Source organism: Camelus ferus, chromosome 10, assembly GCF_009834535.1.
Source record: "Camelus ferus isolate YT-003-E chromosome 10, BCGSAC_Cfer_1.0, whole genome shotgun sequence".
Lineage (NCBI taxonomy): Eukaryota > Metazoa > Chordata > Mammalia > Artiodactyla > Camelidae > Camelus > Camelus ferus.
In genome coordinates this window covers 67,160,568-67,175,475 of record NC_045705.1, presented here as the reverse complement: position 1 = coordinate 67,175,475, position 14,908 = coordinate 67,160,568, and the positions used below count along the sequence as shown (strand labels likewise).

At 55.1% G+C, this 14,908-nt stretch overlaps 1 protein-coding gene and 1 long non-coding RNA gene across 4 annotated transcripts in view; both read right to left on the bottom strand.

Annotated features, from left to right (window-relative positions):
* Nucleotides 1-3,424, bottom strand: part of LOC116666529 — a 41,078-nt gene extending 37,654 nt beyond the window's left edge. Inside the window, exons 1-2 of the long non-coding RNA XR_004323445.1 lie at nucleotides 3,045-3,424; nucleotides 392-553 (exon numbers count right to left, since the gene is read on the bottom strand). This is a non-coding gene — a long non-coding RNA (uncharacterized LOC116666529). The remainder of the gene's footprint in view (nucleotides 1-391; nucleotides 554-3,044) is intronic.
* Nucleotides 3,425-6,161: 2,737 nt separating this feature from the next.
* SSH3 (slingshot protein phosphatase 3) lies at nucleotides 6,162-14,568 on the bottom strand. 3 transcript variants are annotated; one of them, XM_032489962.1, is made up of 14 exons: nucleotides 13,986-14,535; nucleotides 13,420-13,457; nucleotides 12,602-12,833; nucleotides 11,361-11,479; nucleotides 11,210-11,281; nucleotides 10,814-10,993; nucleotides 10,539-10,727; nucleotides 10,363-10,456; nucleotides 9,982-10,110; nucleotides 9,853-9,899; nucleotides 9,020-9,166; nucleotides 8,590-8,790; nucleotides 8,239-8,512; nucleotides 6,162-7,137 (listed from the first exon to the last, which is right to left on the bottom strand). In XM_032489962.1, the coding sequence occupies exons 1-14, from the start codon at nucleotides 14,049-14,051 to the stop codon at nucleotides 6,865-6,867; spliced, it is 2,061 nt and encodes a 686-aa protein (XP_032345853.1). In that variant the 5' UTR covers nucleotides 14,052-14,535; the 3' UTR covers nucleotides 6,162-6,864. The 3 variants fall into 3 exon arrangements, with proteins under 3 accessions (XP_032345853.1, XP_032345855.1, XP_032345856.1); XM_032489964.1 differs by having other exon boundaries at nucleotides 10,814-10,879; nucleotides 13,986-14,512; XM_032489965.1 differs by having other exon boundaries at nucleotides 7,001-7,137; nucleotides 8,239-8,414; nucleotides 13,986-14,568.
* Between the last annotated feature and the right edge of the window lie 340 nt (nucleotides 14,569-14,908).

Here is a 14,908-nt window from a genome sequence, read left to right as displayed (position 1 = left end):
GGCAGGAAATTCCAGCTGAAATGGGAAGGAAGGAGAGCCCTGGTTTAAAGTCAGGTTAGCCTTGCACTGTGTCTTTATCAGGAAGTAGATAGTACCCTTTTAGTGACAGCCATCGCAGTGGAAAGATCACTGGTCTCAATGCCACCATTTGGCTCTTTGACCTAAATCTAAAAACTGATATCCCTCAGATGGAAAAGGGAAAGTCATAATACAAGACTCTCCAGCTTGCAAATTGTAAAGGATCATCATGCTTCTAAAGCAGGCTGATGTAGGCCTCCGTGGCAGGCCCTGAGCTGTGGTAACCTTTTCTCAAGCACCAGGTCTGGAGTTACTAAGGCTTCCTGTGGTACTCAGCTACACAGGAATCCTGACACACCCAGCAAGCACATACCTTCAGCCAGCAAAGGAGAAGCAAACTGGAGAGGCAGGATGGAGAGGAAGAGCAGGACTCTGGGTGGGAGCTTGGGCTGCCAGGAAGATGGTGTAACACCTCACCCTGGGTCACAGATCCAGGAAAGGGAGCATTTGAGGCTCCCAGAAGTCTCGTACCATCCTACACCCAGGGACAAAATAGGCAGTCAGCTGTGCCCCATCCTTTCTGTGGTTGTACCCACTTAATCTCTCCCCAGCTTCCTTGTTCTGAGGATGGCTGCACGCTTTGTGAGCAATAGAGGATCCCAGGGGATGTCTAAACAGCACTTGGGAGGGTTGCTGTGTCCTCAAGCCTTTCTCCTTTCAATCTTCTCCGCTTTGTTCTCCTCAAGTAACAGATCCAGCCCAGGTCCTAAGGTAGTTCCCTGCTCCCCAGGTCACTGCACAGCTGCTCTAAGTGGGCTGCTTCAGTGCCAGCTACCGGCACACGGTCAGCCCTGCGCAGGACTCTGGAAGGGCAGGGCCCAGACATCAGCCTAAGATGCTGCTGCTGAGCCCCCCTCATTCCTTGGCAGCAGCCGTAGGCCTTGGCAACCTAGTTTCCCACTCCCAGGTGGGTCGCAGATGGGGAGAGGAAGGTCTCTGGGGAGGAGTAGGCCACAGAAAAAGAAGAGCCAAGAACAGACACAATGCCACAGAGCCAAAGGAGTATCCATCCCTGGTCCTCAAGACTGCCTCCTGACCCTGCGCCGCACTTCCCTTCCTCGCACTCTTTCAGCTTGTCTCCACGGAAGGAGACTCACAAACCCTCCCACCCACTCAAAAGACCCTGTTCGCTCTGCTCCCAGTTGGCTGGTCCTGCACTAAATACGCCAACAACACGGCCCTTGCCCCCAAATCATCTGCCTCTTCACATTCTTCCCCTGGAAGAGGGGCTGGAAGAGGGCATATGAGCCTAATAAAAGGGCCTCAGGATAATACAGAGACCACATCTTGGTTCCTCTCCACAGGAACCCCTGTCATAGCCCCTGTTCCTTCACTAATTTTACCATGTGCCATCCGTGGGTGAAGCTGGGACTAAAATACTGACCAAAACCCAGTCCCTGCCTTCTAAGAGCTCAGCATCTACAGACATTTCTCCCCTTTGTCTCAGGGCTGTGGGGAGGCTGCCCAGAATATTTTTCCCTACCTCTTCACATATCCACATTTTCCACATACTTCAGGACCCACCTCAAATGCTATCTGCCTGTTGACACTTTCATTATACAGCCACTCAGCAGTGGTGTCCCCTGTCTCTGAACGCTCACCTTTACCTGTATGAATGAGCCCAGTTACCTGTACCTCTCTCCAGACACATCACTTTCTACTTATGTGTTCTGTACGCATAGTTGATCTTCTCTACTAGACTCTTCATTTCCTGAGGACAAAGATCATCTTATACATCTTTGTATCTTCCAGAGCACCCCACACAGTACTATGTACATAAAAGGTGCTCAAAATATACTAATGGAATAAGGCTCCCACATAAAGATGTCTGGTGGATGAGCAAAGGCTTATTTGTGAAGCTACTGGAAGTTCTCAGACTTAAAAATACATTTTTATCACTAATTTAAAACTCCTTGTTAGGATTTTTCACAATTAACATAAAGAACTCAAGGTAAGTAGCATAGGATTCTTGGGCATTCCTTTTAACTGTGTGTATATCCAATCTTATGTAAATGTTCTATTATATAAATATTATAATTCAATATTCAGCTGTTTCTGCACCATAATATGGAAGTGCTCACATCCTCTATGTATCTCCCACAAAGGAAGGCATCTTCTGCACTATGTGGTGTTGGCACTCTCCCTAAATGCTGTATGGTACTGATATGACCCAGAGTACAGTTGAAGGGAAGAGATACACTGGCCATGAGTGTCCAGCCTTGGGTAAGAAGGCTGAGGCTTCCCATCAGAATCAGCCTATGAAACCATCCTGCCTAGGAGAACAGATTTGCCCATCAATAGAGGAAGTGACTCCAAAAATTAGGAAAAGGTCTCATGGGGCTAAGGAATGTTTTTGAAAAAGAATCAGAATTGACGGCTGGGACTGAGATAGCACTTACTATGTGCAGGCTAAAAACTTACTCTCATTTAACCTTCAAAAACCTGAAATGGTTCTATCAGTACCTCCAGTTTTGCAAATGAGAAAACAGCCTCAAGAGATGTAATAACTTTGCTCAAAGTCACATACCCAAGTGTCTCTGACTCTAGATCCTGACCTGAGATTCCTGCTCAAACCATCCAGTTCCCCTTTTTCCTTCTTGCATTTGGTGTGCAATGAGGGGCAATGATCCCATATCCGCTAGAAGAGACCTTAGGGAACACGTGTTTCAGCCTCTTTACAGAGAGGGAAACTTCGGCTCAGAGAGATAAAGGGACTTGGGTCACACAGAGCCAGGGTCTGCTCTGCGACGGAATCGCAAAGTGCACTAGAGTTCCGATCCAAGCTCCATTTTATAGAGGGGGAAGTCAAGCAGAGGGATGAGCCCGGGGTCTCTTGTAGTCTTCAGAGGCTGAGCCGTATCCAACCCCAGGCGCTCTCATTATCCTGCCCCGCGCTACCAGCATGTTCACCTGGGGCGCCAACCAACCCCGCGGGCTGCCGCGCCCAGCCCGCGCCCCGCGAGTACCTGTCGGCGGCGCGCAGGCCCTTGGCCGGGGGTGACAAGGTGCTGGCGTGGAACGAGCAGAGTCGCGCAGGCCAGAGTCGGACACGGCCTCTCGAGTCCGAGCCTCCCCGGGCCCCTTCGCCTCAGAACGCCAAGGCCCCGGGAGCGCGCGGACGCCCGGACGCTGCTGGGAACTCGGGAGCGCTGATGCCGGGAGGCAAAGTCGGCTGGCCTACTTCCCTCAGGTTCCTACTTCCCTCTCCTCAGACCCTGTCCTAGCGCCAGGGCACCTGAGAGATAGCAACAGCTTGGTGCCCTAACTGCCGGGACTCAGGAGGGCGAGGTTCCCATGGAAACGAAAAAAGAGGCTTTTCGCGCGTGCGCGGATGCCCTAGGCACGCAGGGGAGTGTGGTTTCCGGGAAGTCGCCCGGCGGCCAGAGGAACGGACGCAAGATGGCGCCCCAGTGTCGCGACCGGTTTTGAGCTGCCGGGTTTCCCCCAACATCCCTCCCCGGGGCCCTTTCTGGGCGCTGCCGGGTGAGAAAGACTGCGGAGGCCTGAAGGATAGTTTCTCTTGGCAGCCGCGGTTCTGAGGCGTCTGGGGTGCTGGGTGAAGAGGCGGGGTCGCGGTCTCCTGGGCGCGGGTTCAGCTTTGTCGTTTCAAAACTTGTCCTGACGAGGGTAGGCTCTGGCTCATGACTCGTCCCAGCCCCGGCTGAGCCGGGCGGCACGGAGGGAGAATGTTGTGGAGATGGGAGCTGGCCCAGAAGGGATGGGCTGCCCAAGGGACGCTAGCTCCTCGTCGCACTGGTGTTCCAGTCGGGCCTGGGCGACCGCTCCGGCTCTTGGGAGGCTCCTGTATCAGGTGCGAGTTGAACTGGGAGTCCGTGAGCAGGGGTCCTCCTGACCATCCCTCCGGCTTCCCTGCCCACGGCGCGTCTTGAGCAGAATTGTGAACTCGGTACATTGATGGCCCTGGAACCACCCTTTCCATTCCCGAATTAGGCCTTCGGACTGAGATCTAGAAATCTAAGATCTAATTCAGGCTTTATCGTAGGCCTAGTTACTTCCTTGGGCTTCGGTTTCCCTATTTCTAAAACAGTTGTAATTGTAAAGTCTCCCCTTTTTACTCTGAGAGTGTTGCAAGTTTCATAGGAGATGATCGATATGCAGGCTGGACAGTCCTTTAAGAACCTAAGCAGGCATTCCTATTCGCTGTAAATTAGTGCCACTTCTTGGAAGGAAACTAGGCAATGCCTTTTAGAATTTAAAATGCACATCGCTTTTGCTTTACCAATTCTAGAAGTATGTCCTACAGATTTAGTGGCTGGCTGTGTGTGCACAAGAAAGTATATACAAGGGTACTTAAGCATTATTTGAAATGGGAAAAAAAAACATAAATGTTCATCAGTAGATAACCACTTAAATAATGATTCCATAAAAGAGAGTATGTGTGGTTATTTTAAAAATTAGGCAGAGCTTTCTGTACTGATGTGCAACTCTTTGTGATATGAAAATTTTTTTCAAAGTGCAGAATAGTATGTTAATATATTATAATTTGTTTTTAAAAATACACAAATACATTTTATGACATAAGTATGGAATGTCTTTGGAGGGACTCAGAAGAAGCTGGTAACGATGGTTGCCTGTGAAGGATTAGAAGACAGGATAGGAGGGAAACACTTTTCATTTTGTATCTTTTTTTTTTAAACTACTATATTTTTTGCACCTTTAGCAATTTGTGTGAGTTGCTATACCTATAGTTCTTAATCACTTGCCTGCATTTTTGATGCAGATAATTTCCCCTCCAGTTTTTGTTTCTCCGTATGCTAAATTTCAGTCTTTTGTAGATTCTGCAGTCCCACAGCTCTGAGTTCATGACTGGATCCTGCCTGCCCAGCTGCACAGACTGCAGGAGGGCGGGGTCTGGCCTTGGCTTTCCTCCTGACATTGTCACCCCTACCTTCCTCTGCCCTGCCTAGGACTACTGAAAGGGCAGTCTGAGTGGGACTCATGGTTGGCTGTAGATGGCAGGCAGCCCCTCCCTGCTGAGCAGGATGGGCAAGCCAAGTGAATGAAGAATCAGATCTAGCTTCTCTGTACCCCACCTTGTGACCCTAGGCCCGCTACACACAGGTCAAATGATTCCTCATCTAGAGAGCATGCTGAGGCTGAATTCTGTCAATATCCAGATGATGTATATTGTTAAAATATGGGAGGGAAAGCCTAGGGATTTCCTGGTCTAATCCTTTTGTTTTACAGAAACAGTGACTTAAGGTGAAGTAACTTGTAAGCGATAACGCTGAGGCTGGAACTCAGGTCTCCTGCTCCTCCATCCACTAGGGTTAGAGCAGTGCTGGGGGTCCTACTAGGGTCTGGGTGAGAGATTCACTCCTAAAACTGGGCACAGGCTCTCAATCAACAAGAATGTTTGCTGCCAGCTCCTACTTTTGAGGCCTGCTTTCAGGGAAAGAGTTTCACCCACCCACTCCCCCACTCTCAACCAAACTAGAGTGTTACAGGGCAGAGAACATGATCTTGGGAAGAGGGGAGAAAGTGACAAAGATGGACTCATTTACTCTTCTTGAACACCGTACCTGAGCAGAAGAAACCCTAGGCAGAGGCAGGGGCCCACTGAAGGTCCTTCTTCCCTGGCAATGATAGGCTGGCTTGGAAAATCAGGCTCTTTTGCATTGCAGCAGGAAGGACATTCTTAGGACCCAAAGTGTGCTCAAGAACTAGCATCAAGTGTCCAAAAGGAGCCTTCGCTTCTGGGACGGGCTTGGTCCTGTACAGGTAGGCACTGGCAGCTTCCATTTCCTCATGGGTAACTCCCTTCTGCTGCCTCAGCAGAGCCAAGCACCTGCTGCCCCATGTAGACTTGTTCCCCTGCCAACCTGCCTAAGCGGGGCACGTGCAGCTAGCATTTGCCCAGGCCCCACCCCAGGAGCTGAGGGAGACAGCACTGGCCTCCCCTCTTTGCTTCCCCATTCTTCCTCCCACCCCACCCCAAACATACCAGTCCCCCAAAGAGGCCTGTCACAAGATACCTGGGAACTATGAGGAGACTGGAAGGGGTAAGAAGAGGCCAAACTCCTTGTGTAACCAGAGAAAAACTGGACAGGCAGGCTTTATCATAAAATCGAAATAATGTGAAAATGTTTTTTATTTCTAAGTAAAAAGCCAGATATTATTAAGACTATGAAAAACTGGCCAGAGGCCATGAAGCACAAACAGAAGATTCTCTTTGGCGTAGTGCCCTGTGACCCAGTGCAGTGCTGCTGGTGGTGCTGGAGCAGCAGCGAAGGACTCAGCCTGGTTCTGGGGTGTTCAAGGGAGGCCGGACTGCCAGCTCCATCAGAAGGGTCTGGCTTCAGGCTCTTCACAACCTCCTGGGCCTTTGGGGGCCACTGGTTCTCTGGCCTAGCAGGCCCCAGGAATGAATTGGGGGGTAGGTGACATGAGGCAGACAGGACTGGGTGAGGGAGGGAGCATGAGCCTTTCTGCCCTGGGAAACTGTTTTTTTATTCCGTGGCTGCAAGTGAGTGTTTCAGGCAGCAGCTGAGAATAAAGCTAGGGTACTGTGACCCCAAAGGCACCTTCAGTCTGTCTACCATATCCCCAAATATAGAGAAAATCTTGAGCCCTTGGACAGGTGGACGTGGGTCTGAGACTTAAGGCTGAGGGGCTGAGGCTGAAGTGGTGGGAGTCTGGGGCCTTCTGGGGAGGAACTAAGAGGAAGAGGATTGTAGACAGGTTGACAGGATTGAGTGCTCGTCCCAGGAGCTGTGTTCAGGCACCTCTATTTGTGTCTAGGGGAACATGGGCACGTGTGAGGGCTCAGGCCTCGCCCTCCTCCCCACTGCTATCCACGCTGGCCTGCCTCCCAACCTTCTGGAGCCTGGGTTTGGAGGAACAGCCAGCCTCCCCCTGCTCCTGGAAGGCCCTGGTCCGGCTGGCCACCAGGGCGGCGCTGTTGAGGGCAACCACAGACTGGCGGGACTTCAGGGCAGGCCAAGGCCCCCAGCAGGCCTGCTTGCCCCTCTTGGCCATTGAGAGCTGAGGGAAGGGCTGTGGAGAGTCTTCATCTGAAGACTCTTTTGAAGAGAAAACCTGGAAGGGTGAGAATATAAAGAAGAGTCACGGAGAAGTCTTTCCTGGGTGGGTACTTGGAGCACAGAGCCTAGAAAAGGGTAGGTGCCGAACATTTGTTGAATGAATACAGGAAAACTGAGCTACTCACAGGTCAGATTTTCCTAGAAAGAAAGACAGCACCCTTGCCCTACTGTCCCTGCTCCTCAGCTCTCACCATTTGCAGCTTCCTTCTGGCCCCCAGAAGCCCTCCTTAGCTCCCCTGCACCTGCTGTGTCCCTGAGGCCCTCTCCTCCTCCTCTTGCTCCCTCTGGTTTGAACAGTCATTCCTCTGAGCCGCAAGTGAAATATCTGCCAGGCGCCAGGCTCTGAGCTGGGTGCCGAGTGAAGAACACCCATATCCATCCATCCATCCCTCCCTCCCTCCCTATCCTTCTACACGCAGTGCCACCTCCTCCAGGAAGCCTCTCCCAAATGTTCCCACCCTCTGTAAGATGAGCTCTCCTTCCTCTGGGTTAGCCACCTTGGCCTCAAGTCACATGGTGGGGCCTGGCTTCCTAAGGCCAAGGCCAGCTTCTGGTCTTATACTTGTGCCCTGCAGCACTCAGCCCAGAGAGGGTGCTCAACTACTCAGCCAGTGGTTTGCTGTGTGAGTGCTATGACCCCTCTGCACTCCATCCTTCGGTGGGTTGCTCCTCAGACTTGGGAGGGGTTGCAGAGATCATCTTATCCACCTCCTTCTAGGGGCAGCAATTGGTTGTGCAGCTCCCGGCCTGGGGAGGATGCTCATTCCATGGCTGAGTGGCCTTGCGCCTTAGGAAGTAAGTCCTTTCATCAGGCTGAGGGCTGCCTGCAGCCACCAGATGTCCCTGGTCCCATGACTGCTCTCCAGCTCCCATGAAGGGCACACTCGCCTGCCTGTCCTCACTGGGTCTCCTTGGCTACTCTGAGGGGATGAAAGGGAGCTGCCCACAGTGTGGTCCCCATGCTTAGGTGCCCCCAGCTCAGGGCCGAGTTGAGTACTAGTCCTGATCTTTCTCCATCCTTCTGCCATCTATCCCTTCCTCCTTTTTGTCCCCCACCCTACTTCAGCCTTGGATCCTTCCTTAGCCCCAGCCTCACCTCTGGGAGGTCATCAGTCTCTGAGGTGCTTTCTGTCTCCGAGGAGGGCTCCAGAAGGCTGATGGACCTCATGATCCCACGGAGGTTGATACGTGGCCGTGGCCCAGGCTCTTCTTTTGAGGCTGCCTGGCTCTCCTCCAGCCTTCCAACCTTCACCTCCCCACTGTCTCCTGGTTCTGGTGGAAGAGGTGGGAATGGTGTAGAGACCTCGGGGGCCAGGGGCTCCTCTGGGGAGGCCCCACCCACTTTCTGCTCCCAGACATGGCTCTGCCGGCTGTGAAGAAGTGGCCATGAGTCAGCTTTAAGTGACCCAGCAGCCACCCCCCCCCCACCTGGTCCCCCACTCAGGACCTAGCAGTCAGGATGCCCTGGTAGGTCTGCAGCTGGCGCAGGAAGCCAGGGTTGGGGCGGACGATGGGCCGGAGCTCCTGCACGTGGTGCAGGGCCTGCTCCAGGCTCCAGCCATACTGCTTCATGGCGTAAGCTATCACCGTGGCAGCCGAGCGGCTGACGCCCATCTTGCAGTGGACCAGCACGCGGGTGCCCTGTGCTCTGTGGAGGCAGAACAGAGTCAGCTTTCCCCTTCCCCACCGCCTCGCTGTGAGAGGCCCTGCAGCGTGGGGGAAGGCAGGGAGTGGGCTCACCTCCCAGAGCAGAAGAGAAAGGAAGTAAGTACGCTGCGGACCAGAAAAGCTGACGGCAGAGCTAGGCAGGAGGAGGGCAGGGGACCTGGGCCGCAGGAAGCTGAGGCAGGGTGGGCGGTGGGGTGGGACAGCCCAACCTTGCAGCCTCCACGAAGCGGTGCGTCTCCTTCCAGTGGGGCAGCAGCTGGGCTGACTCCTCGTCCCAGAGGCGCACATTGTGATATGTGAAGCGCTCGGGGTAGAAGTTGTCAATCTCTCGAGCCATGTTCAAGATGTGGCTCACCCTGCAGCATGGGGTATGAGGCCAGGCTGACGTGCCCTGGGCATCAGCCCCGTTGGCCAGTGGACCCAGTAGACCCTGGGTGTTTCTCTTTCGTTTTCTTGGTTCTGAGGGTTGGGTAGGGGCAGCAGAGTTACGGTGGAAGAAGAGATGACTGTGACCCTGAGCAAATTGTTTTACCCCGCTGGGCTTGGGTTCCCCCCCAGACCAGGTCATTGCTGGTCTGCCTGCAACTTGAGCCCTTCTCTCTTTCTCAGAAGGCAGTCAGAGAACAGCGTTTGAGCCAAGCTGAGATTGGGTGGATCTGCAGCAGCTGGTGACAAGGGTCGCAGCAGGTTTCCCAGAAGCCCGTGGTGGACCAAATGACAGGAACTGTTGAGAGCAGGCAGCCACATCCCCCTGGGAGATGGGCCCTTCCTTCTCCCCCAGACGTGGTCATGCAGAGGGGAGCTTTTCTGCTTCACAGCTTGGGGAGGGAGAAGAGGGAACCAGGGAGCCTCCAGCAGACCAGGACGGTTGCTGTTCCCTTGACCCGGCCTGAGCCCTTTCGAGGGGAACAGCCCCAGGGTTGGAAGCAGAGCTAGCTGCCACTGAGGGGGGTCTGGGGGTTTCTGGACAGGATTCCCCATGGGGGAGGCCAGGCTAAGGGGAAAGACAGGGTGGGCAGTCCTGAGGGGGCTCAGAACCTACCTGTTTCTCTGCAGCTCCTCCAGGTTCGCTGCATTCCACTCTGAGCCCTGTGAACAGGGAGACAGCATCATTTGCCCTGTCCCCCTGCTGCCGTGGTCTGCATTTCCCACTCCTCAGCGTGCAGCTCACCAGGTAGAGGTGGGGGAAGATGCGGGATGCCCGGTCTTGCTGGGCCATGAGCAGCAGCATCTGGTTGTCAATGAAGTCGCGGTACTGCTGGAGAGGGCATCCCAGGCGCAGCTCCAGGGCCTGGCGGATCTGCAGGCAGGAGGGTGAGGAAGGGCTGGGGGCGCCCTGCAAGGTTCCTGATGCCCCACCCTTCCCTCTGTGGCCTCAGGGGACTATTCTCTGTCCCATCCAGGCAGAGAAGCTGAGGCCAGGCATCTGGGAATGGCTCAGACAGGAGAAAAACTAAAGTGGGGAGGCTCAGAGGAGAGGATGCTCTGGCCTCCAGCCAGAGGCCCCCCAGCAGGGCCCAGCTCCTTCCCTGGTCCCTGGCACCCTGCCCACCTCTTTGGAAGTGATGCTCTCCAGGTCACTGGTGTCCAACACCTCCCACAGCTCAGCCCGGATCGCCTGCTCCATCTGCTCCTGTTCTGAGGGGCTGGGAACCAAGCCCGTCAATCTAGGGACCCCTTCCCAGCTCCGCCACATACCTCCCCCTTTCCTCTCCTCCCTGTACTGACCGGCCGGGCTCGGCGCTAGGAGGCCGCAGAGACTCCAGGTCGGCCATGGCCATCCACTCGTTGAGGCAGCTCTGGTCAGAGCTCAGTCTGTCCTGGTAGTAGCTGGCCCAGGTGAGGGCACTGCCCCCTGGCACAAGACCACTGCCCAGAGCCGCCTCACATGCCTGGTGCAACACCTGGAGTGTGGCCCTGGGACAGAGGAGAGGCTGGGTCACACTGTTCTCCCTACTGCCCCTGCCCAGACTCTGCAGCCGTCTTCGAGACCCAGACCTTACCACATGGTCTGGATGGAGATCGGCTTGAAGATCCGACTCTGCCCGCCAGATGTCACGCTGAAGCCCCTGTGGGAGAGCAGGTGGGGTGTGGAGCCCAACTCCCTGAGAGGTCTACTCATTAGCCACCTCACAGGCTGGTCCTCAGAAGATGTACACATCATTTGAGCTTCAAAATAAGCCCTGTTTGCCAGATATGGGGCAGCAGAGGCCCAGAGAAGTTAGGTGACTTGCCCAGGATCACACAGTGACTCTCAGGCAGAGCTGAGAGTAGGCTCAGCCTGGAGTCCTGCAGTTGCTCCCCAGTACCCACCACACCCCCTACATACATCACACTTGGTATTCCACCCTCTGGCCCCTCTTCTCTCTTTTCCCCTCCCTCCAGTTGCCGCCTCTTACCCATCTCCATCTAGGTACACCTGGGTGTCACTCCACAGCGGCAAGACCAAGCCTAGGGTGCAGCTCGGGGAGCTGGCAGGGACAGAGGGAAAGCCGTTGTTCCCCAGCACCTCCCTCCCTTGCCCTCCTCCCTTCCTCTCCCTGCTCCCACCTGCTATCAGGGAAATCCACCCCCAGGAGGACTGTCTCCTCCTGGCTCAGATGTTCTCTTGTGGAAACTACCAGCAGGTAGCGGAGCCGAGGGGGCCGGGCTGCCTCCAGCTGCGCTGCCTGGGGAAGACGGGAAGGGAGAAGCCCAGGGTCACAGTGGCCCAGAGGACCCTGCTCCCCTCACCCCGAACTCCATCCAGGCCTAGAACAGACCTGCAACCTGCTCCCTCCGCACCCATCCCTCTCCTCCCAGATACCAGATCGGTGGTTACAGTCTACTGGTTCTCAACTTTTGCCACATTTTTTTAAGTTGAGGTTTTTTTTTTTTTTAATACAATCATCACTTTTTTCTTCTCCTCCTCCTTTTTTTTTTTTTTTTTTGGTTGGGGGGGTGGTAGCTAGGTTTATTTATTTATTTTAATGGAGGTCCTGGGGATTGAACTCAGGACCTTGTGCATGCTAGGCAGGCACTCTCCCACCCCTGGTTCCCAACTTTTGGATTTCATGGTCCAACAAAAAGTTTAAAAAGATGTTTCTCAAAGGGGATGTATGTGGGGAAAAGGGGAGAATGGGCATGACAAACTGCCTGTTTTTTGCTTCTGCCCAGGAAGGAAGTTTAAAAAACACCTTTCCACTTGCCATTACCATAATTTAATCGAAGAAATGTTTCTCACCAAAGAAATATTAAGGATAGAGTCTCACAATAAAGGCTGGTGCTTCCACGGAACAAATTCCATTTTATGAAAGACTGACTGCATCTTGTTTTTCCTATTTTGCTGCAGAAAGTGAGAGGTTCCACAGGCATCTGGGGACTGGTCCTCACTTTCCCACCTGTGTCCCCTCCCCACATGGGCCCCTCTACACACCAGCCCCCAGCGGGTGCTCAGAAGGCCCCCTGAACAGCAGTCCATTTGTGGGCAAACCACATAGTCAGGAGGGTCTTGTACTGGTTGAATAGAAACTCTCTGGGTAATTCTGGCCCCACAGGCTCACATAGGACAAACATTCCCATCATTTCCCATCCCTCCAGAGAACTGAAGACATTACCTCTTCCTATTGAAACAACTGTATGTGAAACAGTCTTTGGGGTTTGGGTAACCTCTGTGCTCCCCAGGGTGCCCCCAGCCCTCCCGCCACTGCTCCCCAAACACACACACTGGCTCCATTCTACTCTCTCCTCCCACCTGAGGGGTGGCTCATTTCCCTCTCAGAGGGCCAGAGGGCTCTGGATGGGCCCCTCACCAGGCGGATGTCATCCTGCGGCCTCAGCAGCTCCACCATGAGGTGCAGGTGCTGACTCTGCTCCTGCTTCCTGGGACTCTGGGGCACATGTCCGTCATCTGTCTGGTCCCTGTGAGGCTGCTCTTCGTGTGGCGGTTCCGCTACTGGCTCAGGGCTGGCCTTGGCTGCATCTCCATTGTCCTCTCCATCCTGCAGTCCCAGGACAGCCCCACGGAGTACTGCAAAGCTCTGCCTGGCAGTGGGGCAGGGAAACCGTTATGGTCCATTGTACCCCTTAGGACAGGTATGTGTGAGGATCACCTGGAGGGCTTGTTAAAACAGGTGTTGGACCTCATTCCCAGAAAGTTAGTGGGTCAGGAGTGGAGGCTTGAGAATGTGCATTTCTAGCCATTTCCCAAGTAATGCTGCCATGACACTTGGGGAACCACTCACTGCCTTGGAGGCTCTTAAGCCTCCAGCCCATCTATTCTTATCTGAGGAAGAGCAGGGGTGGCTTCCTTTCCCTTCCCACCTGCCTAACTCAAGAGATGCTGTGAACTTGGTGGGGACTCAGGAGTCCTTAGGCCCCACTGTCCCATCCTACCCTTTGAGTCATGACCCCTGGCTGGAGCCAGGTCCAGGACAGTGGGTCAAAGAGCTTCAACTGACCAGAGGGAAGATGAGAGCAAAAGCAGCCAGCCGTGCCCACCAGCTGTGCCCACTGTTAACACTGCCCCACATTCAGTGGGTCCTTTGACTTTGGCTGTGAATCCTCCAGGATGGCAGTGGCCAAGCCTGGCAGCTGGAAGGAGATGTCTGTGTTGGGGGGAGGTGCTCACCTTCGCTGGAGCCGGCTTCTGCGCTTGAAAGCCTGGTCCTGCCGAGAAAACAGCCCTCAGGGCAGAGTGAAAGGGGAGGAAGGACTCTCCTCTTCCCTCTTTCAGGGCTCCTGGTTGGGGGGGTGGGCAGGGCTGCGCCTCCCTCTTCCACAGTGGGGAGTGGAACCAGAAAAGGTGTCAGATCCCTTTCCCACTCCAGTCTACTCTTCACCCCGGGGCATTGGGGGTACCCGGGGCTAGGTCTCCATTGGCAGCCGGTGGTAAGGGGTGGGGGTGCTACTGGAGATGTCTGAGGGTTTGGCCCAGATCTGGGCCTGGGAAGGGGGTAGGGCCTCCGGCGGGGTAGGGCCTCCAGGAGACTGGACTGGCGCTCAGGGTTCCGGATCTTGCCTTGGTCCGAGTTCCTGGGAGCCTCAAGATTTCCCCCAAACCCTTCCAGTCTGAGACTTGAAGTCCCTCTCTGCACACCCCCAGACTTGAGGGGAGGCTGTCCGTGGGCAGCCCGCACTCCCCCAGCCAACTGGTAGCCAACTGCGTGGGCAGAACCACAGCAAAGCCAGACTCACCGTGGGCCCCACAGGCGTGGACTGGCCGCTGGCCGGGGGCGAGCGGCTTACTGTGACCAGGGCCATGGGCCAGGCCGGGGACACCTGGGCCGGCACCGGGCACTGCGCCCTCCCTCTACCCCACGGACAGTCCCAGCTCCGGAGGACCAGGAAGAAGAGAGTCCGGAGCCACCAGGGCCTGGCACCTCCTCGGGGACGGCCCTTAAAGGGCCAGATACCCGTCCAACCGAGCCTGCGGAGCCCGCACCGAGCGGCGGCGGCCCCGCCCTTCTCTTCTCGACCGGTTGGGCCCGTCTGGCCCCCGCCCCACAAAACACGTTGGGGGCGGGGCCGGAGGGCGGAGCGCAGGTGCAGAGCCCAGCAGAGGGAAGGAGCAGCCTACGTTGTATTCCGGGTTGGGTTCGGTCCCTCCTCCCAGGAGGAGCCCCTGCCCCTGACCTCCCTGCTCCGCCCAGTTAGGTCACTTGAGATCTAATCTGGGCCTCAACCGTTCTGTTACCCAGCAGAGATGGGACCTAGGGAGGTAGGTTTGGGGACAAGGTCTTGGAAAGGACCAGAAGCAGTGGATCTTAAGTGGGGGGCACCCCAAACTTATTTCTCCTTGCTGATGGGCCCTTATGCTTCCACTCTCTGCATGAATCACTGAGAGATACGCAAAGCTTCAGGGGAAATCAGGTGGCATTTAGAACTAACCCATGAGGCTCACAGGGGTCCTCAGGGCCACCTTGCAAGTGAGCAGAGCAGGGCTGAGCAGGTTCACAGCTCAGGCAGAGGGACGTGACTTGCCAAAAGTCACTCCAACAGAACCTGGCAGAGTCAGGGCAGGAACCTAGGCCTGGGGTGCAGAGGCTCCTCCAAGCCAGCTGGATAGTCTGGAGGCCCAGCCTATCCCCCTCCCTAACATGAGCATGGGTGGGGTTCCA

Bases quoted from the DNA above. Each gene is read 5' to 3' on its own strand.
- SSH3 (XM_032489962.1), bottom strand. From the start codon at position 14,051: ATGGCCCTGGTCACAGTAAGCCGCTCGCCCCCGGCCAGCGGCCAGTCC. The intron at 10,994-11,209 runs GTAAGAGGCGGC...TCTGGCAAACAG, and splicing joins GTGTACCTAGATGGAGATGG to GGCTTATTTTGAAGCTCAAA. The intron at 7,138-8,238 runs GTGAGGCTGGGG...TCACCCTTCCAG, and splicing joins AGACTGATGACCTCCCAGAG to GTTTTCTCTTCAAAAGAGTC.